Source organism: Pezoporus occidentalis, unplaced genomic scaffold, assembly GCF_034315485.1.
Source record: "Pezoporus occidentalis ecotype Australia unplaced genomic scaffold, CSIRO_AGI_Poc_V1 ctg31, whole genome shotgun sequence".
Taxonomy (NCBI): Eukaryota; Metazoa; Chordata; class Aves; order Psittaciformes; family Psittacidae; genus Pezoporus; species Pezoporus occidentalis.
Window position 1 is genome coordinate 2,498,017 of NW_026915052.1, and position 17,182 is coordinate 2,515,198.

At 37.9% G+C, this 17,182-nt stretch overlaps 1 protein-coding gene across 11 annotated transcripts in view; it reads right to left on the reverse strand.

Annotated features, from left to right (window-relative positions):
- BEGAIN (brain enriched guanylate kinase associated) overlaps window positions 1–17,182 on the reverse strand; it is a 174,166-nt gene that overhangs the window by 68,638 nt on the left and 88,346 nt on the right. For 5 of the 11 annotated variants that reach the window (XM_062627922.1, XM_062627923.1, XM_062627929.1 and 2 more), the window contains 2 exons: window positions 14,225–14,314; window positions 656–817 (listed from right to left, as the gene is read on the reverse strand). The exons of 2 other annotated variants lie outside the window; for them this stretch is intronic. In XM_062627922.1, coding sequence (XP_062483906.1) covers window positions 656–817; window positions 14,225–14,314 — 252 coding nt within the window. The remainder of the gene's footprint in view (window positions 1–655; window positions 818–14,224; window positions 14,315–17,182) is intronic. 4 more of the 11 variants (XM_062627925.1, XM_062627924.1, XM_062627928.1 and 1 more) reach the window with 2 other exon arrangements.

Here is a 17,182-nt window from a genome sequence, read left to right on the forward strand (position 1 = left end):
AGGAATGTCAGCAGTGCATGCGTAATATAATTTTTCATTAACTTTAACTGGGCCCCCGATTTGCAATGGCTGTGTACCAGAGCTTCAACAATTTTAAATAATAATAGGTTTTGGTATTATTCCAATCTATTTGGGACTAAAAAGTGAATGATATGCTATAGCATAATGAAAATGTCATAATAGCATTTGAATTGTACATAGTCTCAGCTTTGCGTTGTGAAGGACCACATTCTATTCTGTTGTATCAATGCTGTAACAACAGAAAATGTGCAGCTAAACTAATGAAAAAAGATTTATCTGTACATATATATAGTACATATATATAGTATGCTTATAATCTTGGTATGTGTAACATAATGTGGCACTAATCCACATGTATATTTACATATAAAGTGTCATATATGCACTTATATTTGTATATTTCTATATGCATATTTACTATAAATACAGAGACATTTTACATATCACACGTAAATAACTTAATGTGGTATGTAATATATGTTTGGATAAATGAAACATGTATATTCCATGTGAAAGCATGATGCATAATGAATAATATGTATGTTTGAGACTATATGATTATATTTTTATTCATACATCTTAACACGGCCACTTATAAATTCCTAAAGACTGTTCATTTCAAAAAGTTACTAACCTTCTCAGTTTTTCAGTTACTTTTTCAAGTTCCTCCTGAGCACGTCTCAATTCTATTTCAAGATACTGACGTGTAGAATCAAATTCCGTTTCAAGCATTTCCAGTTTATGGGTAGTGTACGATAGACGCTTTCGTAATTCCCCCTTCTGTTCTTGCAAAGTACTAGAAAAACAAAGACCACAGCTGTAGAATTTAGCTGCTCCCAAAAAGCTTTTCATGATCCACTCTTTGATCAGTTCCCTAGAGTATAGGTTGGCATTAAACCAGATAAGTGTGCTTAGTAATTTGTTTACTTCCCTGAAAATCTGATTTAGACAGTTGACTATCTTCCCATCTGGCCTTTCCAGTGCGTTAGTTGCTAATATCTCATTAACTAATATTTTGTAAAAGAATCCTCATTATAATATAAAATACAGTAGAGTTTGGTTTCAAACAGGACCTGTTATTTACAGTTATCTTAATGTACCATGACTGAAGTAGCAGATATCTATAGAGAAGTATTTCTAAATAAACTGTGCAAAAATATTTCCTTGCTAATAATACAAGTTATATTTTGTGGAGAAAGAAAATATTGTCTTAGCTGATTCAATTTCCACCCTAATCCCTGGCCATAATGCTGCTGGAGATGGTAATAAATTAATATTATAGTAATTTTAAAGTTATAGATCTTTCCCCATTTTCCCACTTCTGTGGGAGCAAAGAGTATGACACAGGTGTGATCCTTAATTTTTCTCAGTTCTTTCACTAATAAAGAGTTTATGCCCTGCTTGTAAACTAACTTCAGTCATACATTTTGACTAAACAAACGCTAGGCACAGAATTTGGAGAAATGAAGTTTTCACTATTATTTTTCTCTTTCATTTAGAGGTCACATAAAATAGCATAAAGCTGTGCGATAGATACAAGCAAAATTTTTATCATGAAGGTCAAAGTGTGATCTGCATCCAGATAATCCCTCTGGATTTTCAGCGATGAACCTCAGGCTCCTTTCCGTGCTTTACTGAAGCTTGGCTTTGTGACTTCAGGTAAGCCAGTCTGCTCTTGTCTCATTTCTTATCTGCACAATCCTTTTATCCTTGTTTATTTAGTTTGTAAGCTCCTAAGTTTTCTAGCATGTTTGCCAGTTATACAGTAGGACGGGGTTCTGGTCAGAGCTGGTATTTTCTGGAGGTGACCGTAACTTGGTTCAGATACTGCAGTTACAGTACTGAGCTCATCTCTTGACATCAGGTGGGACCTCTGAGACACTTACGGAACTGAAGTCTGCTGTCACAGACAAAAGTGCTACTATATGATGCATTGTGAATTGTCTTGCTTGTTTTTAATCATATGATAAAAATAATTCTTCATAAAAGAATGGCAAATCTTGATTGCCTTTGATGTCAAGTGAGTACTGCTGTCAGTAGAATAACATTTTGGGTCTTTAATTAGACAAGAGATTTGGGAACATGCCATTCTTCAAGAAACACTTATCTTAGCTGTCTTCATTGTGACTGCCTTCTCTACAAGCTGTGATAGGAGTTTCAGTAACTTAATGCAAAAGCTTTACAGTTGCTGCTTACTTGATCCATTCAGGTTAGAGGCAGGAAACAGTCTAATGTTTTGGCAACACAGTGCTCTATTTCAATTACACATATTGCATGATTGCAGTTATACTTAGATTACTACTTGTAGTTATATTCTTTTAATATAACCTAATGCAGACATTCAATGCGGCTCCAGGTAATGTAGTCATTTAGCTTTTATGTTTCACTTGGTGAATTAAACCCCCAGATTATCTAGGGAAGTAAGAATCTGAACCCATGCTGCTCATTTCTGCATGTCCTCATTCATGATGTTACCACATCATACTGCCTTTCACATGCTCTGCTTCTAGCTTGGTTTTGCCAGTCATCTGCTCATCTTGGGAAAGAATAGTGGTTAGTTTTCTTTCCTGCAGCCTTGCAACTTGGTTTTTCTTCCGTGAAGTGGGAGTTACAGTGTCAAAACTGTTTAGAGTGAAAAAAAAGATTTGATCTCAAGTCTGCTGCTTTAAAAATCTAACCACTAGGATTTGTACTAAAAGTAGACAGTAGATTCTCCAGCTACAGTTTCAGATAAAAATGAGAAGGCTGCTGCTTTATGCTAGGCAAGTGCAGTTAATGCAAGCTAAGCTATCTCAGGGGAGGTTATAACATCCTGATGCACTGGGGAGTTTTGGCCACAGGTAGTTTGACCTCTGGGGGGAACAGGGGCTGTAGGGGTACAAATATATTGGGAATGACATGTTGAAGTCAGTAATAGCTGGAAACTGTCTAACAAAGGAAAAAGAGATAAGTTAATGGCCTCCAATAACTTTGTCTTCTGCTTCCTCATGCAGGTACCTTTTTGCTTTGGGTCTCAGTTGTGTGAAGATTAGATAGGAACAAAGCACCCAACTTCTGAAATGAAGTTGCTTCTGCATATGCCTGTGTGCCTAGGCCTGTCTATGTGGGGAAATTTGGGCTTCAAAACTTGAGTTCTGGATAAATCTTGATCCTTAGGTAGAAGGCAGTACTTTGTTAGGGTCCCAGTTCAGAAATTTTTTGAAGGATATACTTCACCTCAGGCTCAGCCTTTTTTTCACTTGAAGTTCACTTTGAAAAGTTTGTATCCTTGATTTTTTTACTTTCAGAATGGGATTATTCATTCCATTAAAATTAAGCCTATTTTAACAAGTTTCACTGAAACAGTTTACATACATGCAGTCTTCCACATAATGCTTTGGGTAGTAAAGCGTAGCTGTAACTTTGTACAAAATAAGAAAAAAACCCCAGAGGTTAAGGCATAAGTTAGGAAACTTCAAAGATCAAAGTTATTCTCCTTCAGCAAACCATAATTCTGAAAAAGCTCTTCTCATTTCCACCTAAGCTAGAAAGATGGGGTGGCATCCTGATACCATCCCAAACATAGCAGAACTCCTGTTCAATGTCTGCTTTGATTCATCTGACACAAACAAAATCAGCTGGCTATTTTTGAGAGAACTTTTTACTTTGAGACAAGAACAGTAACACTTGGTTTATGATTGATAGGATTATTTAAGATGTAGTAGTATGTAGATAACAGTGAGTAATTATTAAAATACAAGTTATTAAACAGAAAATAAAAATTTTAGAAACCATGAAATCATGTTTTTACATGAACATGCTGATTAGCAGAAAATTTATAGCCACCTTTAAGGAAAGGGAGAAGGAAAAGGAGAAAAGGAGAAAGGGAGAAGGAAAAGGAGAAAAGGAGAAAAGGAGAAAGAGAAGGGAAAGGAGATGGGTATGGAAGGAAGGAAGGAAGGAAGGAAGAAGGGAGGGAGGGAAGGAAGGAAGGAAGGAAGGAAGGAAGGAAGGAAGGAAAGAAGGAAGGAAGGAAGGAAGATATATATATATATAGTTATATATATATGTAACTAAGAAAATAATTAAATGGAAAAAAGTATAGCCAGTCGAAAGGAGAGTACTTCACAAATAAAAAATGTTCTCTGGAAATCTGGTGCTAGGTCTCAGAAAACACATATCCTGTATTTAGTGGTCAAAGTTTCAGGAAGAAAGTTTGACAGCTGGAAGGAAATGTGGAATTACAGAATGGGTTCAAAAAACCTGTAGAGTAGGACCTTTTGTAAAAGTGGTTCTCTATTCCTTTAAATAAGCTCTAAAGTCCTGCTCCTGTACAACCAGTGGATTGCAAGTCATTAGCCATTTTGCTTCATTAAAGCATTTTTCTAAAAAACAAGAACAGTAAGTACAATATTAAATATTTAGACTAATGAAAGAAAACCTCTCAAGGGAAGCTACTTTAAAGGTTATTAAAAACAGGTCTTCAGACTTTCTAAAGTAATATTTTCACCAACTAGCTGTTTTTATACTCATAAAAATATAAAGTAAATATGAAAACATATGTTGACAGAGAAATTTGTGATCCCAGGTATTTTATCACTGCCAATACTTGACACGCTTAAATTCTGGAGTTGCTCCTTGCAGGGCACTTTAAAGCCCTCTTCCCTCAGACAGTGTTCCTACAGAGAAATTCCAAGCCTCAGTATTGAATCCTATTGCTGGAGTTGATCCTTACCAACAATTCAGGGGCTGTTCAAGGGAGATATTATGACGTGGGAGTTAGTACTGCTCAGGCTCTACATTTAGTGAAAAGAGGTCTATTTTACAGGAGGAAGGTGAGAAGGCTGTGCAGGCAATTTCAAATACCACCAAATACTCTCAGTACTTTCCTAACATTAAAATTTTGCCATCCCAGCTTGCACAAAAGTTGAAACAGAGATGTTTGTATTCCTGGTGTTACCTTTCCCTCTCCGGTAGGCATCTGTTCATAAAGGGCAGTGAGTCGTCAAAATGGTTAATATTTTCCCTAAATATTTCTGCTAGCCTGCATATTAAGGTGAGTACTGGTTTCACTCTGTACAGCTTCAGCCCCAGGGAAAGGTGTGCAGGTTGATGAGCGCAATGGAGATGGACAACATGTACCTATCACCCTTCAGCTGTTGGGCGGGATTCATGTGTGATGATGGCTGGGGAAGCTCCAGGTGAACATATTTCCATTAGAGCATTTCAGGCAAAGCTGAGGTACTGTGTGGTGATAGCCTATTCTGAAGAATACAAACAAGTTTTCGCTGTACCTGTTACCTGTCTGATCTTCTGCCAGCTTATCTGCCTGGCAGGTGGCCTGATGACAGAGGAGTGCTGGCATGCAAAGTTGGGGCTGTTCAGCTGCCTGGAGGCCAGAAGATTTCTAGAGATTGTTATCTTTGGACAGTCCACAAAGAGGGTGCTCCCCGATCTGTTACTCCCTGAGAGTAAATATCTATGGCTCTGCCCCATTGCTACAGCGTCCAGGAAACCCCATATTTACACCTGGCTGGTCAAACTGCTTCAGCGGCAACACTTTCACATCTGTCTGCCACTCCAGGGCTTTGATTTGTAGATGGTTCTGGGATGTTGTTTAAACCCATTTTTTGACCTATTGAAATTCTCCCTGAATGATTACATTCCTTCTCGTAGCTCTAGGAGTGAGTAAACCAAAATATGATTAATGGTATTAGAAAGGAAATTAGCAGTGAAAGGAATGCAAAACAATGGCAACATAAATGCCCATATCAAATATACTGAAAAAAGCATATTGAAAGTTCTGCTTTCTGAGCAGTGAAATAGACCTTTTAATGCAGCTGTGAAATCTTAACTCAAACTAACAGCATTTCGCAGGTAAACTTCCTGCCTTGGAAGAGGGAATGTGTAAGTAGCAATTGACTGGGATTGCGGTCTGGGGGCTCTGAGTCTTGTACTTGGCTTTCACAAGTGTGCCTGGTGCTATTCCAGTCAAGTATATTATGGCAAGACTGACCTGACCAGAAAAAACGTCAGTACTACTGGTCTGCTCTGGCTCCCATTCTTTGTCAGCTGTGATGAGCAGGCACTATCATCAGGATGAAATTTATCTGATCTGTTTTAGGAGACTACTTTTAGATGAGGTGACACAAATCTGGAAGTACCCATTTCCATTAATTACAAAGGGAATCTAGTCAAATAGCTTAGACACAGAAAACTGCATCTCATAAGATAACTCTCCCTCTTCCTGACTCAGTACTGTGTGTATGAGATGAGGTAATAGCATTCCCTTTCTTGTTTGTTTGGATTGTGTGGAAACCCACCAAAAAAAAAACCCAACAAACAACCAAACAACAAACTAAATGCTTTCAAAGTGTTTATCAGATTTGTTTCATGTCTGCAATGTGTCACATTCTGCAAAAGGACTTCATAGGATCAGGAATTTGGGAACACTAAAGGAAATTTAAAAATTACATTCTGAAAGAGAATTTTGAAAAGCATCTTTTCTTCTTCCAAACTGTGTGATTTTATCTAGGGAAAAGTAAAAAACAGTCAGCTCTGTGACTGTTCACATGCTGTGAAAGAGTCTGAAGAGCAGGAGAGAATATCTGGGAAAGGCCAAGGGACCACTTGTGAATCCAGCCATACTGTGCTGATTTACACCACCGAATGGCAGCCAGGAGTCTGGCTGTGTGGTGGGCAGCCAGAGAGTCTGGGACCAGGTTTGTGCACTTTCTGGTCTGGAAGTAATTTCCCAACATGTCTGATTGAGACTTCTGTGGACCTCTGAAAAGAGATGCTTAGCTAAAGGAGTGCAAGCAGCCACATCCCTGGTTTTGTTTCTGATCTTTGAATAGAGCCTACCATCACAGAGACAAGAGCAGTCAGCTAGGCAGGAGGCAAGGCCCCAAGGGACCTCTTCTTGACATGTAGCTCACACCCGAGGGAGCAGAAAGCTAGGGATGGAGAGTCTGGGGACATTCTCATCTAGCAGAGATATCAACAGGTCCTTAGTGCCACTGCATTGCTGCTCAGTAGAGCTGGACTACATTGCAAACTTCATCTTGGGACTACCAGGGAATGTTGACTTCATCAACTCCTGCTGATCCATGGCTAGTGGTCTGCATTACTGAGGACCTTTTATTCTAGCACAGCCCTACTGCTGGTGACAGGGCATGGCTCTGGCATGGGTCAAATGATGTCTGCATCCTGCCTTGGGTAGAAGTGCTGCATGAAAGGCACCCCAAACCTTGGCTTAGGAGGAATAGCTTTGAGGTGGTAGTTGTGTCACTAAATTTGAACCCTCAGCAATATTTTTTAGATTTTTAGTTGTTGGGAAATTAAGCCCAAGCATTTTACAAGTGTTTTCTAGGTTAATGAAAGTTCATTAATGAAGTGGCAATTGGATTTCTATGTTAATCAAGTTTTGATTACGTGTTACATGATTGGGGTCACCATTTCAAAAAGCAGTTTTTGTGGCTACCCTCACAGTTGTTCCATCTGATTAGGAGAGGGATGGGATCAAATTACAAAGTCTAGATCTAGATTCTGAGACTCCAGCCACAGACTTGAAATTAATTTTACGGGGAAATAGATTGTGTTGCTGCACCTTAGACCCTGAGCCCAGTCCACAAATCGCAGTTCCTTGTGCTCTTTATTGAGCATCTCCTCTTGTACCCAAGCAAATACCCAAACAAGCCTCAGCAATGGGTATCCAAGTTCTACAATAAGTATTTTCCTATAAATTCAGGCTTACACAAACTTTGTTCAGCTCACCTACTTTTTTGTAACTTTTCACTGTCTTTTTTTTTTCCACTACAGCACATCCACCAAATTACTCCACTACTTTCAAAGAAGTTTTATAAATATTTGAAACTTTGAAGTATGAACAGTTTGCCTGTCAAATTGCATGCATATCTTTCCTTCCTATAGATATATATACACACACAGAGACACATATATAGATAGCTTTCTGAGTGGTTTTTGGTGTGGGATATTTTTTTTTTGCAAGTATTAAACCATTTGAATTTTCTTTCCAGTACTCATTTCGAAATAAACAACCTGAAGCTGGGTTTGGATTGCGAGAGAGAAGGCCTGTACATATGTTTCGGAACAAATGTGTGGGTGATACAAATCTGAAGCTCGGATATTTTCCAGATGACTGATGGAAACATAAAGCAAGTAACAGAGTCCTTTTCTCAGGTTCTAGGCATTCTGTCAGAATCTAAACCAGAGAGGAGGGATGCTTTATCAGTACCAATAGAGTCATTTGGAGGGGAGGTGGGGAAAAAGAGGTGTTTAGCAGTTGATGTCCAAAGTGCTGTGGGACAGATCCTTATATGAGAGCTTATTTGCAGCACCTTGGAGAGCTGATGTAACTACCCTGAAACAGAAATACTGCTGGAGTTTGGAAAGTAGATTTTCTTCACTTAGGATGTGACTACCTGCCTCTTGCATAATTTGCACAATTAAAAATTCAGACCAAGCAAGAGATATTATATGATAAATATGTCTAAACTCTATTGGGCTTCTTCATAAGAGGTAGAAAAGAGACAACTATGTTAAAAAAAAAAGCTAATTATGTTTTGGGTATACAGATCTGACAGCCTTTTATTGCAGAAGGGAAGACTTCTATAACAAGTATATGAAGCCCACAGACACATCTATCCAACAGAGTGTTCAATATTAACCATAATGTGAGGCAGTTGAGATATGAAAATCCAGTTACATGTTGAGATGCAAAATCCCCTTAGAGGACCAGCTCTCAACACTGAGTTGTCTTAACTGAATGCCATTATTGGCAGTGGAATGTATCAAGATTTTTTAAATATTCTCATAATAAAGACATACAAATTGTCCTTTGTTTAAAGGTACTATTCATAACCTAAGGCTTTGAATGGATTGAATGGAAATACCATGAATAAAATTACAACTTTGAGAAACAGAAACTAAAGGTGTTTTGATAGATTTAAATGAAGTTTCTTCAGCAGGCTATTGTGATTCCCCCAGCATGCTGAAACCTGCAAACGGCAAATGAAAATGAACAGTGAGAATCCAGACCTGCATGTAAGGGAGCACGTTATTGTGCAGATCACTAAGAAATCCAGGGTACAGAACAGCTCATGGAGACAGAAAAATGTGGATCTACAAACCAGGACGTGCACTATCCAGCACAAGCAGCTGCACTGGCTGGCCCAGCGCTGTACTTGATAGAGATCTCCATAGAGACTGAAGAGTTGAGCCAGGACACATGATCTATGAGGACCGATTTAATACTTCTGCTAAGTTGATTTGGCCCTGGAGTATTTAAAATACATTTCTATTTCCCATTAATGGATGACAGCTTTTGTTTATGAGACACTTTTGGGGTTAAATACTGGAGTGTAGTCAGGCTGGCTGTACGAGAGAAATAAATGTAGTGCACAGTGAAAAGGAAGGAGCCTTGTGCCCAAATTCAAAAGTGACTAAAGCATACTGAAGCAGAGGCAGCAGAAGCTGTCATGATTTCTGCCTTGTTTCAAGCTGCCTCCAATGCATCTGCTAGGATCTTCCTAAACTCTGTGCAGACCAACTGATTTCAGCTCTGGCAGATAGTCAGTGGCTTAAATGGAAACCATTAAGTTCAGTAAGTGATCCTACAGAAGTCTGAATAAAGGCTGCTTCTGTTCAATTTGTTTCTCTGTGTTTCTAGAAAATGAAGGGATGAACAGGTGAAAAATAAGGTTACAACAGAAGAAAAAAAGCATGCAATTCAGGGAGGAATACATGTTTTCTGACTCATACTCTAAAGATGAGTATACTTATTTTCTCATGGTAATGAAGGAGTCTGCTCATGTTCATGCCCTAACTTCAAATTGTCTGCATTATCCAAATGCTGCCTAGTGCTGTCAACTACACCTGTAATGAGTCAGCTGGTGAAGCTGGGAGAGTTAAATTCTGGTATGGCAAATTTCAGCCAGCATTTATACAAGAGAGTAAAGACATAACTACACTTTCTTTTCCTAGGGATGAAGGGATATTTACACTGCTTGCTGCCCAGACTTCTCTTGACATGACTCTGGAAGAAGGTTCATCTCTGTAAGAGCCACTGTTTTCCGTCTTTTCATAGGCCAATATCTAACCAGGATGTTTGGTTAGAAGAAATGGTAAGTTACAGTGCAAAGTTGCAGGGTACGAAAGGATAAGAAAAGTGAGAGAAAAGGCTGACTGCAACAAATACTTCTTTCTATAACAAAGGCTATTGGGGGGCAGGGGAACTGTCTCACACAGAAAGTGATTTAAAGTTGTTGAACAGATGTTGCCAGCTTTTTAATGTCTGGCAGTCTGCAAGCATCTCACTAGGGAATTTAGACTACTAAGCAGTGATGAGAAAGGATCAAAAACCCAAGAATGAAGTATTGAGAAATTGAGGTAGCAAAATTAGAGGTAGACTTCAATTTATGATTTGAAAGCCAAAGAGAGCTCTCCAGGCAATTGAGCAAGCTGCCTTCAGTTGCAGCAACTCTCCTTACAGCTTTGAGTGGCCAGCTTCTAGATTGTCTTGGTTTGTAGTCATGGATAAGCACTCCCCCTGGAAATTACTGAAAGCAGCCTGCCACATCAGCTCACAAGCTTATAAAGTTATATTTTAATTGTGTCATTAGACCTTTCTCAGTTTTGCTTTTGTCTCTTTACCTTCCTGATTCATCTGGATCAAGCTGTGCTGGAACACGTATGTGGCTCCTACTGAATTGTGCTGTTTATTTGCAATAGGACATGTAATGAGAATGAGTAAACCCACTGCCCAGGAGCAAGCTGGAATGTATCTTACTCTTTCTATTAAAAGACTGAGGTTGGAGGTGCATAAGGGAGTACTATAGGAATGTGCTTTAGTAGTAGGGAAAGAATTTTATTCATGCTTCATTTGACATAAAGCATACAGACATAGGTAGATGGGCAAAGTTCTCAGCTTAGCTATATCCTTGCTTTCCAAATCCTTTTCTCTTTCCTCTAATTTGAAATTGATCTTTGTCTGGCTCAAGGGACTCATTTTAGTGGGCTGGTTTAACATTTCTCATTGGAAAGGTTATGCTAAGCAGGTGCAAAAAGTAAATATACTCTTTTGGCTTCAGGACCAGTCAGACAGAATTACTACTGGGACTGGGACTGGGGGTAGGAGGAACTGCAGATGTAGCTGCTTTTTTTCTTTCTAAGCAGCATTTATTTCCTTCTTTGAGGAAATGACTGAATTTTCTTCTTAATTATATCTAGTCAGTTGCATTCTAATCTTCTTTTGTGACAGAAGACCTACAAGATAGGATCTCATCTTTTATCTCTTAACTTGAATCCATAGGTGACTTTTAAAAAGTGCCAATGCTTGCCAGATATTATTACTAAAGAGCATGGGAGGTATTGATGCTGTTGGTTAGAGTGAGGCACAGCACTGACCCCTCAGACACATTCAGTAGCCATTGGTGTGTCAGTTCTAATGCAATCTCTGTTCTTTATCATTTAATTCTGCCATCACAAACAGCTGCATGATATAACTTAAGTGACATGCTAGAGAGGTGAGCTCTAGGGACTTTTTGGAAGGTTTACTGGCAGTAGAATAGATCAGTGATTTGTTAACACAAGCAAATAATTAAATTAAATACATTAATAAATCGATTTAATTAATTGATTACGTAATAGTCCTTAGCCTGGACACACCCAAATTCTCAGCTGTTCTTCAGATTCTGAGGGAAACTGTTACTACACACAAACGTGTATAAGATGTTGAACAGGAACAATTGAGAGGTACTGGCTGCTAGCTGAATGAACTTATTTTGCCTGAATATTTCAAGATATTTTTAGTTTTCCTACAATAACAAATGATCCTCAGCTCTTTGATCAACTTGATATTGCAGCAAAAGAAGAGAAGGGAAAAACCATAAAGGAATTGCCATCTGTCATCTTTGGTTAATTATTTTAAGCCCTACCTTGTTTTTATACACTGCAGCACACTATTTTAGGACTTGTTAACTGAGAACTCCTCTACTCCAGAAGAGTATAATTGAGTTCACCTCTAGCAAGTTGCCCACTGTTCAGCATGCTGTGTCATCATTTGGTGCAATCTTCCTCCCAACATTATGTCATGATTTATTAGTTCAGTCAAGTCTATTTCATCCTGCTCCCCTAGCTGAACTGGCTTTTCAGTGCAAGGCTCTGTTTTGTTGTCTTTTTTTTTGGTGGGTGTATCTGGATGGAGAGAGAACAGGACCGCATTCCTCCAAACTCCGGTTAGCAGTCCAGAACCTTGACATTAGCTCTTTTGTAGTTTTTTGATTGAGCCAGTAAATGCAAGCTTGGAGGGAACAAATCAGGCAACAGGTATTAATCTGAAAAGATGCTTGTACTATTCATATGAAAAACAATACCCAAAATGCTTCTTCAGAGGGGACCCAAGAGCCCTCTCATTTCACCTACCCTGCAGAACCACCACCTTAATGAACCAGAGTGAAGAAGCAGCTCCCTTACTATAGGCTTTGCCAAAAATTCCTCTTGTGCCCTGAGATATGGATTACCTAAACACAGGGCACTTTTTTTGTTTCTTTTTGTTTGTTTTTTTGTGAATTGAGACTTATTTTAACACTCCTGCTGAAATTTTTATTGCTTTCTCTTTAGTTTCTTAAAAGCTAAGGTGCATGAGGCTTGGTGAAATAGAATCTATCCTAATTTTGTAAGTGCCAACAGTTGTGAAAGTTGTAATACTATCTTTCATTTTCACAAATGAATGTTTTTGTTTTGGTTTGGTTTTTTTTTAGTTCCTTCAGCAAGCTGATGTTTTTTAATATAATTGGAAGGAAAGTTTCCAGATACATTTTTAAAATCTAGATATCTTGGAACAGTGTGACTAAAATGTGAGTTAATGAACAGCAAAGAAACAAGCTTTCAGGAAATACTAAAATCTCCCTAAAATTTTAGATCATTGTGGGTCTTTTAAAATGCAGGGAGGGAAATGAAAAATATCTTTCAATGGCTGTTTATGTTTTTTTATGCAATTGCAAAATATCCTGATCTTTGGTGTACGTGGAGATAAACTGATATTTTCCTCCAGAAGAGTAAGCCTATTTTCTGTTGAGCGTAAGAACTAGAAGTGGACAGTGAAGGTAGGAAAAGAATTTTTTTTTTTTTTTTTTTTTTCCCTGAGCCCTACAGAAGGGCAGTTTTATATTCCCTGATTATATTTCACTTCACTGGTCATCTCCTGGTTTCAAGGACAAGCAGCAGAGCAAAGCTATTTTTGCATCAAGCTCACCTAAACCCAGATAAAAGTAGAATGCATGTACAGAGCCCCAGGGTACTGAAAAAGAGGAATTCAAAACACTTTTCCAACATTATTGTTTTCTTCACTCCACAGAATGTAGACTGTGCCAAAAAAATCCAGAAGAATCTCACTTTCCTCTTCCTTACACCAGCAACACTCTTAAGTTGAAAAGTCACACTAATTATTCAAAGAAAATCAATAGACTGCAAGAAGGCAATCTAAAGCTTAGCCTGTCTTTACTTCTTTTTATCTAATTAATTTCTTACTTTGCAATATATTTCAATATTTCATATGTCATTGAAAATTATGTAATCAGTGAATGACATTTCTTCTACATACCTGCCACTTGAAACAAAGTCAAAGGACAAAGAACAAAGAGTATATTCAGGAGAAAAACAGAAGAAAATCTAAGCAAAATATGGAAAAATTACTTAAACTTCTACTATGTGCTGCATAGGAGTGTAAACTAGAATCAGTCATAACTCCTCCATCCTTTTGACATCTCTGTACTTATAACATGAAAAGATCCTTAGTTCAGGAGACAGAAAATTAATGTAAACCTGATAAAGGAGAGAAAATACATACATACCAGCAGTTAAAAAAGGTGGGTAAACTGCCTGGGTAACTGTAGCATCAACCATAAAATGCAATGCATCTGTATTATAAGAACTACTCAGCCAGAAAAAAAAAAATAACAGGTAGTAGTCAGTTGTAGCTTTTTTAGATTCTTAAAAAAAGTCAGTTTTTATATCTGTTTAATAACAATTATTACAGGCTCGCCTGAAGCAAGCATCTAGACTACTATTCCCCTAGTTCAGAAAACATAGAGCAACTGAACGATGAGAGACTACAGAGTGACGTGAAGAAATGACACATTTTTATGGACATCAGAAAGTTAGAAAGAAAGCATAACTTCACAAAACATCACTTATTAGTTACCTGTCCCAGAGAGTAGGTGAAGATTTTGCGAGCCTGCCCTGGAGAATTCTAGGTTGCCATAGGCAGGTTGGCACCCAGGAATTTCGTACCCTGTAGCATGAATAGAGGATAAACCATGGCTAGGTATGGCTCATAAGACATACGAGTGATAACCTAGCTAGATTTGCTGCATATTAGTAGGCTATGGCATAATTTGGTACTAATTATTATTCAGAATATCTTACTTTAAAGCAGTATTAAATCTACAAAACAAGGTGATGTTACAGCGCACACATTTAGTGATTTTCTTGTATGATTATTGTAGATCAGAATAAGCATTTATAATTGACCTTATGATGGCTGTAAATGGGTGCTGCTCCATCTATTTTACTGGAGAAGCATTAAGATTTGTGAATCGAGCACTTATATTTTTACATTTTAAACACATCAGATAGATTAAACAAATTTGTCCTTTGTTGATAGAGGGTCAGCAAAATTCCTTCTGAGCACAGTAGTGAGAACATGTTTAGCAGCTTTAATTAAATTTGGGCTGAGGTTCAATTTCCACATACCGGGTTCCATGCATATCTACCAGCAGCAGAACAATAGCTGCAAAACATTTACTGGAAATGAAAAGAACAAAGAGAAGCAATCTGAACTAGCAATATAAGCTATGAATAACACACAGCAAAAGCAGATCCAGAACCCAGGAGAAGGCCACCAAGGCAGGCAAATTAGCAATGAGAACTGTTGCCCAACATTACCATCAAGCAATGCTGGTAAGATTCAAAACACTCTGTTCAGTCCTTAGTCAAGAAAATTCTCACTCAATTCAAAGGTGTTTTTTCCTGAGTAAAATCTGAGTAAGGACTACAGTATTTGGCCATGCTGAATAACTCATACTGTATTGCTGTGTTCCTCTGCAATAGCAGAAATGCAGTGTCCTTGAAGGACAAACTCAATAAAAGATCAGTTTTTCTTCACTCAAATGTATTCATATTTATGAACCAGAGTTTTTGCAGAAGTTTTCCCTGTGGTCAGTGAACACTGCACATGCAGAAAATCCTACCTTCCAGTTTTCACTATCAGTTACCAGTGGGTACTGCAAAGTAGGGACCTCCTGGACCATGAACACATCTTTACATATAGGACACATTTCAGAACTGTGCTACAGAGAGCAGCAGAGAATCTCAGTGTTTATGGGAAAGGAGAACTCTGCGGAGACTCTTGCCCCTGCTCTAAGTCCACCCTGGGACCAGCTTCATGTCAAGAAGTACTGGCAGCAAGATGATGCTCTTCAAAGCACCCTGAGGAAAAGCAGTAAGTGAATTCCAGCACATTACTTGTACCACAGAGTTATTCATTGAATAAGGAAGGAACATTTAAGTATCTTTTAAATTATTCCATACCAGACTTGGATTACGTATGTGAAGATACCCAGAGACAACAGAAAAAGTAAGGAGGCCCAAGGTTTAGGTGTTGTCATCAAATGCACCTACAGCGATATTAGCTTTAAAATTGAAGTGGAGGTGAGAATAAGTCTCTGCAATCTGTAACTCCTTGGTATTATCGTCTCTTTAGCGAACTGTATCACTTCAGATTATGTATCTCTCACATCTTTTCTGATGTTCTCAATCTCAGACTACAAATCTCATCATCAATAGGTGTGTACTTATTTAATACGTACCAGTTCTGTGGTACTTCACTGTGTAATTTCGTTCTCAACTGTGGGTGTCAGGAAAACAGCTCATTGCAGGATTACAGAAATTGAAAATGGTCTCTACCTGACTCTCCACTTTGCATCTGCATATTTTTAGGTACAAAATTGTAAACTGCTTACAAAACTAAGGTCTTTGAAATCTTAATTTTGAGAAAATACAGTGAGTATTCTTCCATGTAGTCTTGATTTAATCTATCTCATACCTTTACCTGATATATAAAAAATTGCTTTGCTATAGATAATCTTGGCAAAACACTTTAAGGTTTTGAGATGTTTTGACAGAGTGGGGAGGTGTGCAAAGTCGACTTCAGCTGTTCGCTCAGTGTTTTTCCTGCCATCTTTTTGGTAGTAAGTCCCATGTATTTGCTTCTTAAATGAGCTAAAGCAGAGAAAATCTCTCTGCTCTAAAAGTGGTGGTCATTCTATAGCTCCCCAAAGGGACTTAACGTCATGTCTCAGACAACAAGTGTCAGCTGTAGTCAGTCTAATCACATTCTCATGTGCAAGGCCCGATAATAATTAGGAACTGTAAGAGTTATTTATTTGCCTGATTTACAAACACAAAAAATAATTTGTCAGTTTCTGCAATTTATGTGGTATATTGTTTTATCATTGGAAAATAAGAAATCAGCAAAACAAACCAACATTTTTGCTTAAAGCAGCTGTAAATTTTAAAGGAAACAAAATGGAAAAAGCTCACAGTTCTGTTACTGTGTTATTTCACCTCTGAAATAACAGTTGTAAGAAACTTATAAGTATTGAAAATAGTGAACAAAACTATCTAAAAAAAAGTACTGTATAAAGTATACAAATAGAAGTTTACTACAGGAAAAATATCAGTCCAAAAATCCGTGATGACAAAGTATTTCAGATTATCAAATTTTAATATTGCTTTTTGTGATGCTGTAGCATGACAAAGTATCTAATTTTCTTCTTCTTCCTACAGAGCTTCCCTTATCCCTCACTAATGTGATTGAGACCGACTCCAGTGCCAAGAGTGGTTTGAATTTGGGCATACTGCTGTAGTAGTCTCGGTTTCCTTGTGTTGTCCAAGAACATGCAGTACATTACTTCAAATATTGTCTGAGGCTTGTGTGACAATAACCACAAAGAATATTTACAGACCTGTAGCCGATTCGAAAAACATTGATTTCTCAATTAAACATGATCAACACTTTATTTCAATGTCTAGAGAAGAGCAAGAAACAATTTGTCAGTTTTGGAGGCAGATGGTGATTGATTTACTGTGGCTGAAGTAA